Raw genomic sequence first — 18,562 nt, forward strand, 5'->3', positions numbered from 1 at the left:
TCATACCCTACCAGGCTTAGATTCCTTGTTTCCGGTATCCATCTCCGCCAAACAGTTTTCTTTGCAAATCGCAAGTTCAATATGGCGACGATTTGTGTAAATCACTTGTTCGAAATGTAATCAAAATCCTCACCTCAAATATTGAACCAGTTTTGAGATTAATAGGGCTACTATTTGCTTGTCACTGTGTTTTCGTTTCCTTGACTTCCTCTTTTTAAGTTTTCGTTACATGTTTAGCCGTTTGTCTCCCTTGTCACTCTTAATTTAACCAAGCCGCCTTTGTTTTTGTTTCTGCGCTGTTTTCTGACGGCCTAGAGGATATGGAGTATCTTGTGTGAATGGATGTGAATGATTTTACCTGGTTCTGTGACATTTGTTTATACACCATCAACAAGTAAGAGTGAAGACTCTATTGTCATACCTTTGCTCCAGTTCCAGCCTAAAATATTCTTGAGACTTTCTGAAAAAGATAGATATATATTTCCCTCTGTACTATCTTCTTTTATTTGGAACTTCAAACCTCCAACAGCTTTTTCCACTATGGAACCAAAATTCGGCCGTTAAAATAATGAAGAATTGTACGTCAGACATCACTTACCATCAGTTTCTTAAAAGTTGACAGAAGTTTCATAAAATGTGATGTCTTGCCCCTGACTTGAGGGAAGGGTGCTACTACCCTCCCATTGACTCCTGCTCATTATTGGAGCAGGCCTTAAAGTTACTTAAGAACCTTTTTAATGGCAAGAGGAAGAAGGCGTTCTAAAAAGCAGCAGCATGCAACAATTCATCTTGGAGGGGAAGGGTTGAGCCCAAAGCCTGTCCTCAATGCGACGTCCAAAGATAAAAGGCAGGACAAAACTGCTGCAAAAGGAACGATGGAGCCTGTAATCTGTCTGAAAGGATCTAATAACACCTTAAATGGAAATCACGAGGGTAAGAATATCGTCAGTTAGCCGTTCTTTAGCAGTAGCTTCCGGCATTGTGCTTCAGGGTTACACACTTTTGTAAGCCAGTTTGTCAAGTATATGGTATACTATATGACATGAATGCAATGTACCTGTCATATCTACTGTGCTATTAGTTTTGTTTAAAGTTTATTTGTGTGTTCACACAGATGCTCAATGCAACAATGATAAAAGACATCAAACTTGCCCACCAAATGATGCATCTAATCATTCTGAATGCAATGGCTTCAGTGGTTCCTACCTACCAAACGATATGGAAGGACTTACTGGTTCTACAGTCCCTATACATGGATCTCCCAAGCTTAATAGTCCATCGGATTCAAATCAAATGAGGGTGGACGTTTCAACACATACATCTATCTCATATCCAAATGGCTGTCAAGCCATGTGTGATTATTGTGCGATCCCTTTTGAAAGCGAACATGATCTTCAAGTGCACTGTCAGACTGAAGCCCATCAAATTGTTGTAATGTCAGATGGAGAGAGGGAATGGAAGTAAGTATTGCCAGAAAATTATTCTTCATCATCGATGTTCAGTATTTTTTATGTGTCTTTGTAACCCCTTACCCTCTGGTGAAGCATTTTAAAATTTATTTTGTAGTTGGGCAATTCAAACCATGTTAGCAATCAGAGCTCCACAACTAATTACTCACCTGCCTTAAGCGTTGTTTTAATGGTGAATGTTAAAACTTGTATCTTTTACTACCTTTTGGTAATAAGTTGGTTATTTTTATCTGTCTTGTCCAACTTTTCTCCCTAGCACCCACAATAAATATTGGTCATATTTCAAAATTCATTACTTTTACTTAAACATGTATTTTGTAACGTTGAGTAACTAATGTTTGTTTGTGTCATGTTAAGTTACGGAGCCCTGTCAACAATGTTGTTCTAATTATCTCCTCAAGGTATCGACCTCCTCCTCGAGGCTTCATGGCTGGAAGCTACACACTTTGTGAAAATTGGGATAAAACCTGTAGGTATGGTGCACAATGTGTCGAAGCCCACAGCACTGAAGAGCTTCAAGAATGGCGCAAGAGATATGAATATCGCCATGATAAGATTCAAAAGGCAGAACAACAAAATTTCCTTAAAAAATCATACACTGAATGTTTGCTTGACAAGTATGTAGAAAAATGAAAATTCTTTTCAATTATATCTATGTACAAATGTTGGAACTCTACTAATAATTTCATTTCTAGGTGGTCACATTCTTCAAACCCTGACTGTATTCTGAAAGAAAAAGTAGATTATGCTGAAGATTCTATTGCTGAAAACCAACTAACAACTACTGTATCCAAGGACTCTAGGACAGATTGGATCTTTTTAGTAAAAACGTCCAAGATTCTGCGAGCTGTTGCATTGTTACAATATGCAGATAGAAACAAATTTTCAATCAAGTGTGTACTGTACCTACAGTTTTCTCCTTTCTCCTCCTTTTCTCCTCTTCTTCCTCTCATTTAATTGTATTTTATTATTGCATTATAGGTGTGTCAAAAGTGTTGTGACAGGCCACCATAAAGAATGGAAACCAGAAAACACTGATGAATGGCTCTTGTCTGAGACAGATAGTTGTAATTTGGAGAGTCTCCAAAAGACCAAGTCCCATTTGGAATTCAAACATTCAATTTGTGTTGAATTTTTCTCTGATATTTATGGAACTTTTCGTCAGGCTGTGGCATTTGATTTTGGTGTTGAACCTTTGATGGTTAAACATTTATGTGTGGATGTCCGACCTGCTTCTTTTGCAACCAATGTTGAAGAGCTGAAAAAGGTAAATTTAAATCTCGCTCAGATGAGTAAGCTTTTTATTTGCCGTATAAAATTTGAAGAAATTAAAATCCCAGCAATTTATTTATCCATCTATCTTTACAATAATTATTTATTCAGGAGCTTTTTATGGAAGAAAGATGGGACGAAAACAATGCAGAAATCATTAAGTTTTCAATGGTTAATTATGAAACCGGTCAGGTTTTCTTTAACGAAACAGAAGAACTGGTAAAACAGTATCCCACTCCTACCCCATCTACTTTCACCCTTACTCAGTCGACTGTCACTGAAAGGATGATAACAAAAAATAATTACTGCTCCCGAATGCATGAACTTCTTGGTGTTGAGGAAATGGCTCGTTACCAACAGGTAATTATAGATGAAAGTAGCTCTATGGTGTACTGGTAGTTATTATGTGTAAACATTCTTCATAATGATACTTTTCCAGGTTGCTCGATACAATGTAAGGTCAAAGCTCAACATAACAAAGTCATATCTTTTAGCACCAGCTGGTACAGCTCATAGTACGGCAAAGTTTGCTCAAAATGATGAAATGTATGCTGTAATGAACCTTAGCCAAGCAATATCTGAAGATACTGCTGCAGGGCGGCTTATTTTAAATAATTGCACAAGTGTGTTGCTGTGTGCTGCAGGTACCTATTTGAATGCTTTAACTCAGTATTGAGTATGAGATTAGCACATTTTCTATTTGTTACTTTTCCTTTCAAAGATCCACCGGAGAAAACTACCAAATCTGTACCAAACAAACAAGCAACTGAAACTCCAAAAAAGAGAAAGGTCTTTGAAGCACTAATCGAGGATAAGGGGAAGAATGTGATCTATCTTAAGTTATCATCAGATACTGTAGCGGAATATAAGATCACCGGGGGAATGGTTTTTTATGCCGAAGTGCAGTTTCAATTAAATCGCTTGCAGTACTGTGAGTGGCACCATGCTGTAGACAGCATTGAAGACTATAAAATTTTATTTCCTGAAACTTTTCTTGAACCTGATATACCATGGACTCCTCAAAGGTATACATTTTATAGCACTGTCTGCAGTTGTCAAACTGAAAGTTGGCTGTGTTTTTGCTTAAACTTTGTATTATGATGTTACAGGCAATGGAAAGAAATAAAAGAGACAAAGTTAAATGTTAAACAAAAGGAGGCAATTGTGGCAATAACCACTCCATTAAGCATCAAACTTCCTCCTGTTCTAATTATAGGTAGGATGCTTCATTCTATTGTTTTATATCTTTATTGGCCATATCAAGTTTTTTTTATCTACCTGTAATTTATTAATATAACCCCTAAATTTTATTAGGACCTTTTGGCACTGGAAAAACCTATACACTGGCTCAGGCAATAAAACAGCTATTGACAGTGCCGGAATACCGCATTCTCGTGTGTACTCATTCCAACTCTGCTGCTGATATATACATTCAGGACTATCTCCATCCTTACGTATTGAGTGGTCATGAAGCTGCACGTCCTCTTCGAATTTATTATCACAAGCGCTGGGTGTCCACAGTTCAGCCAATTGTGCAAAAGGTTTAAAACGCTCACTCATTAACTATCTGTTTAATTTCTTTTGCTTTTTTTAAATATGTTTTCATTCTATTCATCGCATTTTAAACCACTTTTAACTATTTTGTTACAGTACTGTCTTATTGAAACTAATAATGGTATGAGACATTTCAAAGTGCCATCTAAAGAGGATGTGGAGAAGCACAGAGTCATAGTAGTTACCTTAAATATGTCTATGGTGCTAGCAACACTTAAACTTAACAAAGGTAAAATATACTTTTATAAGGTGTTAACTCATTTTTATGCTGGTGGATTGACTCACTTAACTCATTAACAAAATCTGGTTCACAGGCTTTTTTACGCACATTTTGTTGGATGAAGCTGCCCAAGCAATGGAATGTGAAGCCATAATGCCTCTGGCTGTCGCTGGAGAGAAAACTCGCATAGTTCTGGCTGGAGATCACATGCAACTGAATCCTGAACTGTTTTCTCCATTTGCTAAGGAACGAAATTTGCAGATGTCGCTACTAGAAAGGCTTTATGATCATTATCCTACTTCATTTCCTTGCAAAATACTGCTCACTGAGAATTATCGTGCACATGAAGCAATTATCAAGGTTGGACAATTTTAAAACAAATGTTACAGAAGATATATTTCTGCTTTTCCTCTAATATACTAACTAAAGCTTATTTTGATTTTTTTCTTTCAGTTCACTTCAGATCTTTTTTATGACCAGAAGCTTGTAAGTAGTGGTCGACAACCAAGACATCCCCGGTACTTTCCTCTGACTTTTTATTCATGCCGTGGAGAGGATGTCCAAGAAACAAATTCAACGGGTCATTATAACCTTGCCGAAGTAAAATATTGTTTCTTTATCTAATTTGTGATTTAATACTTTGCCCATGGTTCTGAATTTACACATCCACCTAGGATGCAAATATTAATGTGTCTATTTGGTTGGAACTTTCAGGTCTACGAAATAGCTGAGAGAGTTACTGAATTAAGGCAATCATGGCCTAAAGAGTGGGGTGAACTAAATGACCAAAGTATTGGAATTATGACTCCATATGCTGATCAAGTGTTTCGTATTCGCTGTGAACTGAGAAGAAAGAGACTTGGTGGAATTTCTGTTGAACGTGTCTTGAATGTGCAAGGTATGTATCTAGCGTACTAGTTGCCAGGTAACTAAAGTATTAGTACTCTCATTGCATATAATGGTCACAAATAACATTTCAGGCAAGCAATTTCGTGCAATTTTAATTAGCACAGTGAGAACACGCCGCACTTGCACCTCAGGTGTGAAAAGCAGTGGCAATGAAGACAGTGAATATGGTTTCTTATCAAATTCCAAACTGCTAAATACAGCTATAACACGGGCTCAGTCCCTTGTAGCTGTTGTTGGAGATCCTATAGCTCTTTGTTCTCTTGGAAGATGCAGGTTTGTTTCATCTTCTAATGGAGTGTTTTTGAAATGTCTAAGTTTCTAACTACCTTCATTTTAAACTTTTGCTATTTTTTATTTCTACAGGAAAGTATGGGAACGTTACATACAGATATGTGATGAAAATCAAAGTCTCTTTGGAATTCCTTGGTCGACAATACAAGCTCATTTGGATGGTGTAGAGTTCAAGCCAAACTATGGGTTAAATCCTTTGGCGCCAGAGTTTATTCCAATGGGCACTGCTTCACAGAGCTGTAGGAGGAATCAAACATTTAATAATAGAGCTGGTATGTAAAATCAATCTCAATCTAGAAACGAGAAGGCTTTGCTTTGATTTAAATATTTATATTACTCAACTCTTCTCAGGTAATGATGCATTTGTTTTCAACGGATTTCAATCACACATGAGCTATTTTGATCAATCTTCACCTGAGCAGTGTCCACCTGCTCTCCCATATCAGCCACCTTGGTATGGTCCAGGATCAGCTCCAATGTCACCTCATGTGGAAGGAAATGCATATCAAAATGTGTACCAGCCCGCACACATTACTAGCACTTCCCAGCAGCTGTGTGGAATGTACCAAGTCCCCCAACAGACAGCACAGCCATGGTCTGTGCAACCTGACCCTCAATTCAGATCCGTAGTGATGCAGAATCAGGCGCAACAACCTCATGCATATCTCATCGGGACCTGCAAATTACAATCTAATCCTGATATGATGCAGTCTGCTTCTTCTGTGTGCAGCCCAAATGGCTCTGTTCACTTTATACCACAATCTGCCAGGTTATGGCCAGGTCCTAATAATCATGTAATTCCTGGAGGTGTGTCCATTCCAGCCAATATAAATCCTAAACCCTATGACACAGCAGTAGGTGGGAAACTGGTTGTTCAAGGTGCAGTAGACATTCCAGGTATTGAGTTTCTGGGGAATGGCCTTAGGGTTGGTAAAGTCAATGGGATAATGGTGAACCCTGGAATGTCTGGTGTCAACCCAGGTGGAACGTCTAATATACCTATCCAATCTCTGCCAAGCAACTCTGTAGAGGTGAGATGAAATTCCATGTTTCCACTGATAGATACATATTTGTACACCTAACTGTTTTTTTTACTAAAATCCTTTTTATTGTTTTTAGTGTGCTCCTTATCCAACGCAACATATTGTGCAGTCTCCACAGTTGCTCGCCCAAGGACCTAGTCAGTTATATTTGGGTGCAAGACACTCAACTTTCTCATCTCATGCCCATTTCGCACAGCAGCATCAGCAACAAGCCTTATTGCAACAACTCTCTCAAGTTCAAAACCAGGCAATGCAGAGCCCTGCATCTACAAATCAGAACTCATCATGTCATCAACTTGTGCCTAACAGCCTATTGCAGCAACCACTTGCTCAAAATATCCAACCACAAAACTTGACTATTCAAAATTCTCATGTTCTTCAGCAGCACCAGCAATTGCTACATCAGCAACAACTCCAACAGGTACACCATCAGCAATTACAACAGCAGCAGTTGCAGCAATTGCAAGCACAGCAGCAGCATTTACAACAGGCTCAGCATCAGCAACTGCAACAAGGACAGCAAATACAGCAGTTGGTTCAATTTCAACAGCCTCAACTTACACCGTATGAACAGCTTAGATTACAACAGGAGTGGCAACAGCACCAGCAAATGGCTTTAATGGCTGAACAAAGAAAACAGCTACTTGGTCACATTCTTACACCTCTTGTGAATTGTAACAATGATTGGAACAAACTGATACCAAGAGGAGTTAATCTTCTTGATATGGTGGACAACAAAGGTCAGCAAGAAGCTTGGTTTGATCACATGATGAAACATGGCCAAGCTGCTCTAGCTAGAAGGTACAGGATACAGCAACTTTTTAAAGAAGTACTGGTTCTGTTTAACATTGACAATTTTTAACTACTCAAACCTTTACTTTACAGATTTACATATTTTATGGGATTATGTTATCGTGCAATCACTGGTGTACTGGCTCAGCAAAAACCACCACTCCCAAAATTTTTAGATAGAACTCAAACACTTGAACAGAATGAAGATGATACCTTGAATTCTGAACAGGTAAGAAAAAAGAATATTCTTGTTACTGTTAATCCTGGATATTTTGAGAAAGATTTTGATTGAATCTAATCATTAATACTTAAAACTCTCTGAAATGTGTCAATAGAGCATCGAAGGAGCTGCTTCAAACAATCTCCCTGAACCTGGAAACCTTCACAATTCAAATGAGCCTAAAGCAAGTGCTGAGCCTGATAAAGATTCAGACGAACCTGTGATAATGATGAAGGACCTGGACCCAAAGTATATGCTAGGTCAGTTTCATATTATCTTAATCCATTTTTTTCCCTCATATGACTTATGTGACAATCTATATTTTCTGCATTATTATTTCCTTCTTATGTGGATAAATTGTTGATAATTAATTAAACTTGTTATTATAGGAAGTGATCCATTCCTAAATGGAGGGAGGTCTGTATGGGCCATTGCACAAGATGAACTAGCCCATTGCAGCCGCAATAACTCCGGTGTTAAAAGTCACAGTAAATCCCTTCAGAGGTCTTTACCAAAATCAGAGACGTATGATAGTGACGACTCAGGTGACGAGCTTCTCTCATCCATCAATAGACAGTTAGGTCTACAGCAATCAGATGACTGAAACATATTTGTTGTGGTAATTTATTTTACCTACAAACTTTGCGTTATAGCCATAAACTTAAGGCCAACATTGACTATGTATACTATACTCATTATATACTTGACATATTGTCCCACTAAAGACTATCTGAAAGAAGTGGGAAATACTGTTGTTTTTACTTTACTTTACATGCACCAAAGATGTGTACGTTTTAATTGTGATCTGTGTCGTGCTATTAGCAATTTTCATATTCATTAGGCACACTTGTTGTTTTGCATCTGATGTACATACCTAATTGTTATCTTGTAGGCCTTTCTACTCTGAATATTGTAGGGGAGAGCTTTAATGACCATATCCTGTCACAAAGACCCTTCATATTTCCTGAATCCTAGGTTCTTGAATGTATGTTCATATATACTGTACCTTACCATTTTCTATTTGTTCAAAATTAACTGCATCTCTTTGGGAGTCACTTATCTTATTCCTTTATTAGCATATCAAGTAATTCAAACAATGCAACTTGTATCTCTCTTATTGTGTATGCATCTGCAGAACTGAACAATTTATGATATGGTGAGACAGGTGGCTCATAAAGTTGAGCATTTCTTTTTGTTTAATAGGCAATCCGCTTTCCCTCTCAAATGCTCTTGACTAAAGTAGAATGGGTTGCCTGTCCAAGAAAAAGAAGGGCAGACCTTACAAATTTAATTTTAAAAGAAGTCACACTGGAATTACATTCCTTCTCTATTTTATTTGTGAATCAGAGTGGTTTTGTATTCCAGGTAGAGTAATTATTTTATCTACTGTAAAGAATAGCCAATATTTTGTTGAAATGCTGTTGGGGAAACTGTACTAAGTTGTATTCGGATACAAATGCCTTTTTTGGCTTGCTTGGTAAGCAAAGTCATAAGATGTCTATTGTAATAAAATGTAGGGATTTTCTTTTCTTTCCTCTAGTTTACTGACATTTTGTGTGACAACTTTGTGTATAGGATTTAAATTAATGGCATATCTAATTATGACTGCTGTATCTCTTTAGTGAACTTCTGTCTTATCAAATTGGTGTATGTGTCTTGTGAGAATGGTACCTAATCTAATATTTTTTATTTTATAAAAGAAAAAATGAATCATAAAAAAAAACAATGTTGTTTTAGTGATATATTACATCAATTTATTAGAACTGTATGTATCATATGTTATCTAGCTTACTGTTTCTTTGTAGTCACATTGAGTTGAGATGCATTTATTGTGTTGATGTATGATACTGATACTTTACCATGTGTTGTTGGTTTATTGGTACTATGTACTTTATATCTAGGTAACGTCTTCTCAAATTCCATGCTTACGGCCTTGTTCAGAGCTTAAACGTTGGAGGATGAAATAGTAGGTCCACTAAACAGTTTTTGTTTCAATGGTCTGGCCTGTTTTTAACTCATTTCTGAAGTAAATATTTTTTATTTGACATATGCGGTAATTTTTGAAAAAGAGCAGGTAAAAAGGAAAATAAGCCAGGAGCCAGTGCTGATATCACAGATATGCATTGAAATTCTCTTGAGGTATCAATGCGTTTGAAAACTTCTAATGAGAATCAGCTGAATAAAAAGTGAACTCTATTAAATTTCCATACTGGTTCGTGTCCTGATGTCCTCTTTATCTTCTCTGTTTTCTGAAAGGGTCCTCCCAGCTTTCAATATCAAAAAGCTGGTTTTGCTCCTGTAAATTACATGCATGCTATAATTTGATATAGCTCATTTACTGTTACATATTTGGTATTAGTAGTATCCTTAATTTTTCTCGAACTGAAGAGAAAATCTTCCAAATGTTGCCCATCTTACAGTGTGTGTGGTGGGTCAAAAATTATGATCTCAGGATGATTTTTTTTTTTTTTTTTTGGTGGGGGAGGATTTACTGCATGGTATGTAGGCGGGCTGTGATAGCTAGATTGAGGCCAGATTTCTTGTTTTGTGTAATTTACTTTGGTTTCATCTTCCCTGTGTTAGTTATCGAACAGCATTTATCAAGACTGTTGACTGAAATTGAATACCTAGTTTTCTCTTTGTATATCAGGGTACTTACCATGGGGGCGCCCCGTTTGTCCGAAGCCCGTTTGTCCGAAGTGAAATAATCTATTTTAGTAAATAATATAAGTAAAGTAGTTAGTTACATTATGTTATTTCATTTAGTGGCAGTTGTTGAAATAAGAGCTTAAACAGGTACAGATACCATCAAGAGGGCAAACGAGGTGCCCAAGAGCAGTTCCGGACCCGGAAAAGGGTAAGTGAAATAACTTTCGCTATTTCACTAACTTAACTAAGTTAATTAACTTATATTTGAATTAGTCTTGGTTCGCGCCACGCCGTCGAGCGGCTGTGGTGCCCCGCGACTCTCGGATCTGTTCGGCTCGGATCGGCCGGCCTTCGGTGTGTCAATGTCAAACACCTCAGTGGAACACCTATGTTCTTCTAATTCTGATTCCTATTGTTCTTATAAAAGCGTGATATAAGCCTGTCGGATCTGTTCGGCTCGGCTCGGGCGGCCTTCGGTGTGTCCATTTTAAACACCACAAAGGAACACCATCGCCTTTATGGGGCTTATATCACGCTTTTATAAGAACAATAGGAATCAGAATTAGAAGAACATAGGTGTTCCACTGAGGTGTTTGACATTGACACACCGAAGGCCGGCCGATCCGAGCCGAACAGATCCGAGAGTCGCGGGGCACCACAGCCGCTCGACGGCGTGGCGCGAACCAAGACTAATTCAAATATAAGTTAATTAACTTAGATAAGTTAAGTTAGTGAAATAGCGTAAGTTATTTCACTTACCCTTTTCCAGGCCCGGAACTGTAGTTAGGCGCTTCGTTAGTCCTCCTGATGGTATCTGTACCTGTTTTAGCTCTTATTTCAACAACTGCCACTAAATGAAATAACATAATGTAACTAACTACTTTACTTATTTTATTTACTAAAATAGATTATTTCACTTCGGACAAACGGGCTTCGGACAAACGGGCTCACCTCCTTACCATGTACTTCATGTAGATAGGAGATAGGAACAGCTCTGCAGTTATGCATTCACCTCTGCCTAAGTCAGCTTATTTGGAAAACATTCCTGCAAGAAAAAGTTGAATTACGCTATCATTCTAAAGCCCCAAAGCTCTTTTTTTTCTTTTTCCTGTAATTCTTGGGCGCAGTTTATGCTATGTTTACTTAGACATTCAACACAGTTTGTGGTCTTTCAAACTGCAAATTAGTTCTTGCTCCATCTTGGGTGTTCAGCCAGTTTCAATGCTCTGGACTCTTGCGACATTGAAAGTAGTTGCCTCTCTTCTTTTTTCAACCAATATGGTTGTATTATTTTTTTATGATGAATCTATTGTTATAATGCAAATCAAGGTGACTTGTGGCTAAGTCTATGTAAGAGAGTTGTTCTTTTTTTTTTTTCAGAAAAAAAAAATTCAGAAAAAATAAGAAAAAGGATAGATATTGTCTTGCATCTATGCGTTCTTGTATGGTTTTCTCAATGTTTGCACCAAACTTTTGATCACTAGTTTGTATTATGGTCTCAAACAATCGTTAATGATTATATATTGATCACTGTAAATAGTTTTATAAGAATATGATAATTTTATCCAGAATACCAACAAAGAATACCATTCTCTGTAAGTTGTGACTTGAATTGAGTCTACGTATCTGACTCTTCAAGCCTTTAGCTAAATTATCATGTTGCATCATTTTTTAGACCTGTCAGACTTCACTGTTTTTCAGGTCTTCTGGATAATTTTTAATGTGATTCCCAGACTTATAAGTCAAGTGGGGCTTAGCTGGACTTTTATGCCTCCTTACTCCTCCCCCTCCTCTTACCTGCAGATTACCTAAATTGCTTGTTTTTTATCAATTGTAATTTTTAAATGTTGGCTGCTGTATTTTTTGCTTTTTTTACTTTCAGTTCACTATAATTTCATTGCAGTCAACACATTAGTTCCATATTTTTAATCAAGTGGCCATTATATGTGATATGTTATGTTGAAAAGTGGTTTTGAAGAAACATTCTTGGATTAGCAGCCTAGCCAGCAAACATGAATGAGCACATTGTGCTGCTCTGATCTACAAACTGTGTACATAAATTTATTAATTGCACTTCTATTATTTTGTCTACTTCTGAACTGCTTCAGTTGCTGTATGGTGTATTGTATTGTTTATACTTTGAATTGTACTTAAATAATCATGTATGTTTATTCAAATTTGACCTAAAGTGGTAAATGTTTAACTGAACTTCTTAAGTGTCAATATGTATAATATGTATAGTATAATTAAACCAAGGACTGACTGAAAGCTTGCATTACCAAGGAAGTAAGGAAATGTAGATAGTATGTATGTTTGTGAAGGATTCGGTCCCCACTTGTAGTGTCCATATTATTTTTGATGCAGGCATGCCACGTCAAAATTAAATGAGTTGTGTCCTTGCAACATCTTTTCTTTAAAAAAAGTAGTAAAAGTTACTAAAAAAAATAAAAAAAATGACAGTGTTCTCTGACTGTCACGATTTTGTGCAGCATATTTCTCATTTATATTGACTGGCTTCTGTGCAGCTTCTAAGGTGATGCTAGCTCATTTCAGTGTCACCAATGAACTTATTACCATTTAGGATGTGATTTATTCTTCTGACGTCATGAAACTGGAACAATGTTTTTACAGCATGTTTTGCATGTATTTGCCCATTTCCTATATTTTATGTCTTGAGCAGTTCCATGAGTAAAATAATATACTTGTTTTGGCTCAATTTTATTTTATGAGCTTTCAGATTGACCCTTTGGTTTGATTACTTAAATTTTTATCTGTATTCTTGAACATGACAACAGTTGGTAAATGGAGCCTCTAGCTTTTGGTTTAACCCTTCATTTTCCTTTTCATTTGGTTCTCTTATTGTACCCAAGCAGTTTTGACTCAGTATGAAAATGCCAAGAGACATTTTCAAAACTTTCAGTAACTCTTTGTTCTTTGATATTTTGTTTCCTCAAAATTTCTGTGTTGTATATTGAAGTACATTGTTGCTTAATAAATAAAGTGGGTGTCATTTATGTTGAATCAACTTTATTGTGAAATGTAAGCCTACCTTACATACATCATGCATTACAATAAAAACTGAAAAAAAAAACATGTGTCAACTTTTTATTCTTTGCTTTTGAATTTGGAACTCCATTAGAAAAAAGCGAAAAAGCTTCCGTTATTTGCTTTTTTTTTTTTTTTTGCATGGCATTTGTGTTTGTTTTTTTACACAGCATCAAAATTTCTCATGTGACGTTGCAGGGATCCGAATGTGAATCTGTGAAACAGATTTTGCCTGTGCAGCACTAGCACCCCCTCCAACCAGACTAACGTACTGCAGCCGCGGGGACGATGGCTGCTACTTTTCAACAATTTGATCCCCCAAGCTCTGCGAGTTCCGACAGGTAGGTTCTAGTGGTTTTGAGGCCAAAATCATGACCCAGTCGATGACATTCCGTCTCGTATTCTTTCGGCGAGGGGCAATGCCCGTGGTCAGTGATGAGCTCTACGTGACGGGGGGATGGGGGTGAGTGCGCTGACCAGGCGGCGTGATGCACCATGCTTTCTGCTTGGCTTTGTTGTCGGATGGTGGGCCAAAACAATGGACCATCCAACCATTTGAAGCAAAGCCTGTAACAGCATTCGGTGACGTGACTCTCAAACTGGCTCCAAGTGCCTGAGTACTCTTTGAGATGTTGGTCTTGTGTTATTGCCAACAAGTCAAACTCGACGAGAACCCTCTGCTCTATGTACGTACATGTACAGTCGTGCAAGCACCAGCACACGTTAAAATGTGTTGACATTTATTTACGTTCTTTGTTTTTTGTACATGAATTGCTGCCAGTGGTTTGAGTTTGATCCAATGATGGTTAGCTCCCTGCCCTTACATTTGTATGTTCCTTCCCGTACCTCAACATATAGTCATCAGCTGATTAATCCAATTGTAAAGAATCAATACAAAGCCTTGACTACAGTACTGTACAGCCACCCACTTGAAAAGTTTCTTTTTTGTCTGTTTTTTTTTTTTCCCAGTGATCGCTGTGAAGATGATAGAGTGTTCTCTTCAGATATTGCCTGTGATGAAGATAATGATGTCATTGACATGTATGCTGTTCCTCAGTCACCACCACCTCCCTCTCCCAGGCCGCCATCAACTGGTTAGTGCAATACAAAACATTGGTCTCGTAAAAGCACAATATATAGAAAAGCCAACAATATTATTTTTTTTCACTTTGGTTGTGGTGGTGTCAAGGTAATTTAATTTTCTTAATATTGTACATTCTAGTAAATTTTGCTAATATTTTGAAGGATCACAAAAGTCTCCTCGTTCTCGGAGACAACGTACAACTTCGCTGTCTCAGTCAACCAAAAAGACCTGCACTGAATCTATTTTAAGGAGTCACACACGAACTATTTATACTGCTGGCCGACCACCATGGTATGACTCAACAGGGCAACAAGTTGAACCATTTGTAATTGGTGAGTATAATACATATTCAAAGATTAAGCATCCATTAAATTTTAATCATTCATCTTTTCATGTTAAACTGGCAGGCATTTGTGGTGGGAGTGCATCAGGCAAAACAACTGTTGCTGAGAAGATTATTGAATCTCTTGATGTTCCTTGGGTTACATTACTTAGTATGGATTCTTTTTACAAGGTAATGTGTCATTGTAATAGTCAGATTATAAGCCCCCATTTTTTCTTAAAAATTATTTTTTTAATTGAGCTGGCAATGCTCTCTAGAGCTAAGGATTTTCCTCACTCAAATTGAGTGAAAGTGTATGTGTGAGAGAATTTCTGACTATTATGGTACTTTCCCTAGAGAGTTATACTTCATCAGTTTATTTGATAACTCTGCTGTCTTATCTAAGTGCATCCTACCTTAAGTTATTGTTAGTGTCATATTTCAGGTTCTCAATGAGAAGCAACATGATCTAGCTGCCATAAATGAATACAACTTTGATCATCCTGACGCATTCGATTTTGAGTTATTGGCAGAAACTCTCCAGAGGCTCAAAGAGGGCAAAAAAGTCGAAGTTCCTATTTACAACTTTGTCACTCACTCACGAGAAAGTAGGACGGTCAGTGATCTCACAATTATCTTTTATTCTGTGTGTAATACTGGTATGTACTGATTGAGTGTGGACTCCATTTGCAGAAAACAATGTATGGTGCCAATGTCATTATATTTGAAGGTATTTTAACCTTTTACAATGCAGAGGTATTGAGGGTATGTATTGAAGGTTGTTGTTGGCAGTGGTTGTTATTTCAATCCAACCTCTTTAATACAATTTTTCCCCTTTTTTTAGATGTTAGATATGAAGTTGTTTGTAGATACAGATGCTGATGTGAGGTTAGCTAGGAGACTGCGTCGTGATATATCTCAACGAGGCAGAGATCTTGAGGGAGTTCTGAAACAGTATTGTAACATGGTGAAGCCTGCATTTCTTCACTATATTGCACCATCAATGGTTCATGCCGATATCATAGTACCTAGAGGCGGAGATAACACTGTAGCCATTGAGCTCATAGTTCATCATGTACATACACAGCTTCAAAAGGTAAATATCATAATATTACAATGAAAATAGATTCCAAAAAAACAAATTTTGTTTTCTGTGAATTTAAAGTCTTGTCTGATTAAAGTTTTCTCTGATTAATCAAGTTTTCTGTTTTATTTTTTGTTTTAGCGAGGTTTCAAGCTGAGAGAGAAACTTGCTCATTCTTATATTGGCCAGCCCTTACCAGATTCTTTGCATTTATTGCCATCCACTCCTCAAATTTGTGGCTTGCACACACTCATACGTAACAAAGAAACACCTCGAGATGAGTTTATATTTTACTCAAAACGACTGATTCGTCTTGTTATTGAATATGCCCTATCTTTACTTCCATTTAAGGTAATTTTTATCTTTCTGTGTTCTCCTTGTACTTATTTGTTGCTGTGTTTGTACATGTTCGTTTCTTATTTTAGTAACATAATTTTTTGTATTTGTATATAGGAGGTCATTGTAGAAACACCTCAGGGTGTACTTTATGAAGGCAAGAGATGTGCGAGTGAAAAAATTTGTGGTGTTTCAATATTGCGTGCTGGAGAGACGATGGAGCAAGCTGTTTGTGATGTCTGTAAAGATATACGGATTGGAAAGATTCTTATACAAACTAATTTTGACACGGGAGAGCCAGAGGTATATTACAGTTCAGAATATAATATTTGATACATTTATTGAGAAAGTGTTCGTGTTACTTATCCTCTGTCTATGACTTTCCAGCTGTACTATTTACGACTTCCTAAAGATATAAAAGACTATAAGGTAGTTTTGATGGATGCCACAGTAGCTACTGGAGCAGCAGCAATGATGGCTATCAGGGTTTTGCTTGATCATGAAGTGCTTGAAGAAAACATTATGGTTGTCTCATTGCTCATGGCTGAATCTGGTATGAATTCTATATCATACATGACTGAAGTTATATATAAGTGGCAGTTGGCAAACTGCACTCATTTGCTGGACTCTAATTAATATTAATAATTTTGTTTTCCAGGTGTTCACTCAATAGCTTATGCCTTCCCTAATGTGCAAATTGTTACATCTGCTTTGGACAAAGAGATAAATGAAAAGTTTTATGTATTGCCAGGTATTGGCAATTTTGGTGACCGATATTTCGGAACTGAACCTTCGGAAGAGTGTTGAGCAGGTCGTCCTATATTCGGAGGCAGATTTGTTTCCAGGATTGTAAGTGGCTGCCTCCAAATCTAAAGCCTTTTCATGTACCATTTGTGCTTCTAGTGACCAATCTGCTGTCTTTTTCACAGATTCTTGTGTCTCAGTAAAACTTATCAACATTGAACCTTTGCATAGCTATAGGTTGCGGAGGATTGTAGTGGGCTGTGATGATTGGAGGCAGCCTCTGTAAATTTTGAGCTAATCTAATCTATACTTTTTCTTGATCTATTTTTATTTTGCTCAATGGGTATGGAAATTTTGAGGTACTGAAGTCTTATATAGGTGCAGTATTTTTTATAATTGGTCAATTGCAATTGTTTTGTGGGTCCAAGGTCTTTTACCGTCCTATTGTCTCCTCATTTGCATTCATGGCCTGTCATGTCAGGAATATCTCTTTTGTTTTGATGATCCGCATGTGAGCATTGTTGTTATAATAGTGCTCTGAATCCCAAGAAAAAAAATCTCATTTGCTGTGATTGAAAAATCAATTACCGGTACTTTACTAATTTGACTCTTATATAATTGATTGTATTATGAAGGTGGTACAGGGATTGTTTCCTAGTCTTCATGTTGCGCTTCGCCCTCTTGATGAGTGCTATGAGCTTTTGTCCTTCAATAGCTTTAGTATTGAACAGCCCTAGATTTATTATTCTATTCTTTTGCTTTACTGTTTTTAATATGAGATTGTTTTATTTTTAAAAAACAACAACAACTTGAGATACAATGAAAATATTCTAATTTTTAGGTGCAGACAATTGATTCTATTTTTTTTTTTTTGTAAGTTAATATTTAATACCTTGTTTGCTTCAATTGTACTAATTATTTGTGTTGATTTTTACAAATAGATAAAGGTACAGTGACATAAGTCAAACTTAAGATCTTAGCATTTTAAAGTTTTACAAATCAAGTTTTGAGGAATTTTTCTATGGGGTTTACCAGTTGCAATTGTTCCCTTACAACGATTTCGTTGTCCTCCATTCAAGTCCGCCTCATAATTTTCCAAGTATGCCACAACATACTTGTTTTTGTCATTTGGAAAATGAAAGTCTTTGCTTGTCAAAGTTAGTAGCAAGTCAACACACCAGTGAGGAATGACTAGTCAAATTAGTCAAACTTGGAACCAAGTTCTGATTTGGCCCCAGCAGGTCCAATGATTTGTAATATTTTGAAAGTATTTTTGTCTTTTAGGAATGTATTTTTGGCTGAACATTGGTGGATGTAGTCTCGTGATGTGAGTACCAAGCTTTGGCTCAGACCCCAATGTCTTCTAAAATTTGTTCAAATTTGGTGACCCAGTCATAGTGATACCAGAAAGGAACGTAACCTTGCCTCACAAGACATGAGACTAAATCCACCATATAAGGTACAGTGCATATGGATTTAAACGTATGTTATTATTGTAAATGTATAAGATTTATTTTTGAAGTTGTTT

The 18,562-nt window shown here is 37.0% G+C and overlaps 2 protein-coding genes across 5 annotated transcripts; both read left to right on the forward strand.

The window, feature by feature from the left end:
- The first annotated feature begins 38 nt into the window (after window positions 1-38).
- On the forward strand, window positions 39-13,433 carry LOC113203521 (probable helicase with zinc finger domain). The gene is made up of 22 exons (XM_026418263.2): window positions 39-394; window positions 530-933; window positions 1,115-1,460; window positions 1,871-2,086; window positions 2,165-2,362; window positions 2,451-2,736; window positions 2,853-3,101; window positions 3,181-3,385; window positions 3,463-3,766; window positions 3,851-3,957; window positions 4,056-4,282; window positions 4,392-4,524; window positions 4,610-4,875; window positions 4,969-5,115; window positions 5,230-5,413; window positions 5,496-5,697; window positions 5,788-5,987; window positions 6,067-6,746; window positions 6,835-7,559; window positions 7,644-7,779; window positions 7,886-8,030; window positions 8,160-13,433. The coding sequence occupies exons 2-22, from the start codon at window positions 738-740 to the stop codon at window positions 8,372-8,374; spliced, it is 5,367 nt and encodes a 1,788-aa protein (XP_026274048.1). The 5' UTR covers window positions 39-394; window positions 530-737; the 3' UTR covers window positions 8,375-13,433.
- A 223-nt stretch (window positions 13,434-13,656) lies between these two features.
- Window positions 13,657-18,555, forward strand: LOC113203523 (uridine-cytidine kinase-like 1). Of its 4 annotated transcripts, XM_052266696.1 has the most exons (12): window positions 13,839-13,927; window positions 14,434-14,558; window positions 14,710-14,880; window positions 14,956-15,062; window positions 15,316-15,486; window positions 15,564-15,635; window positions 15,715-15,966; window positions 16,096-16,305; window positions 16,408-16,593; window positions 16,678-16,843; window positions 16,949-17,139; window positions 17,220-18,555. In XM_052266696.1, exons 1-11 carry the CDS (start codon window positions 13,848-13,850, stop codon window positions 17,095-17,097), a joined length of 1,689 nt encoding a protein of 562 aa, XP_052122656.1. In that variant the 5' UTR covers window positions 13,839-13,847; the 3' UTR covers window positions 17,098-17,139; window positions 17,220-18,555. The 4 variants fall into 4 exon arrangements, with proteins under 4 accessions (XP_026274049.1, XP_052122656.1, XP_052122655.1 ...); XM_026418264.2 differs by lacking the exon at window positions 13,839-13,927 and adding an exon at window positions 13,657-13,805 and having other exon boundaries at window positions 16,949-18,555; XM_052266695.1 differs by having other exon boundaries at window positions 16,949-18,555.
- Window positions 18,556-18,562: the final 7 nt, after the last annotated feature.

Source organism: Frankliniella occidentalis, unplaced genomic scaffold (genome assembly GCF_000697945.3).
Source record: "Frankliniella occidentalis isolate FOCC.00 unplaced genomic scaffold, Focc_3.1 Scaffold41, whole genome shotgun sequence".
NCBI classification, from domain to species: Eukaryota; Metazoa; Arthropoda; class Insecta; order Thysanoptera; family Thripidae; genus Frankliniella; species Frankliniella occidentalis.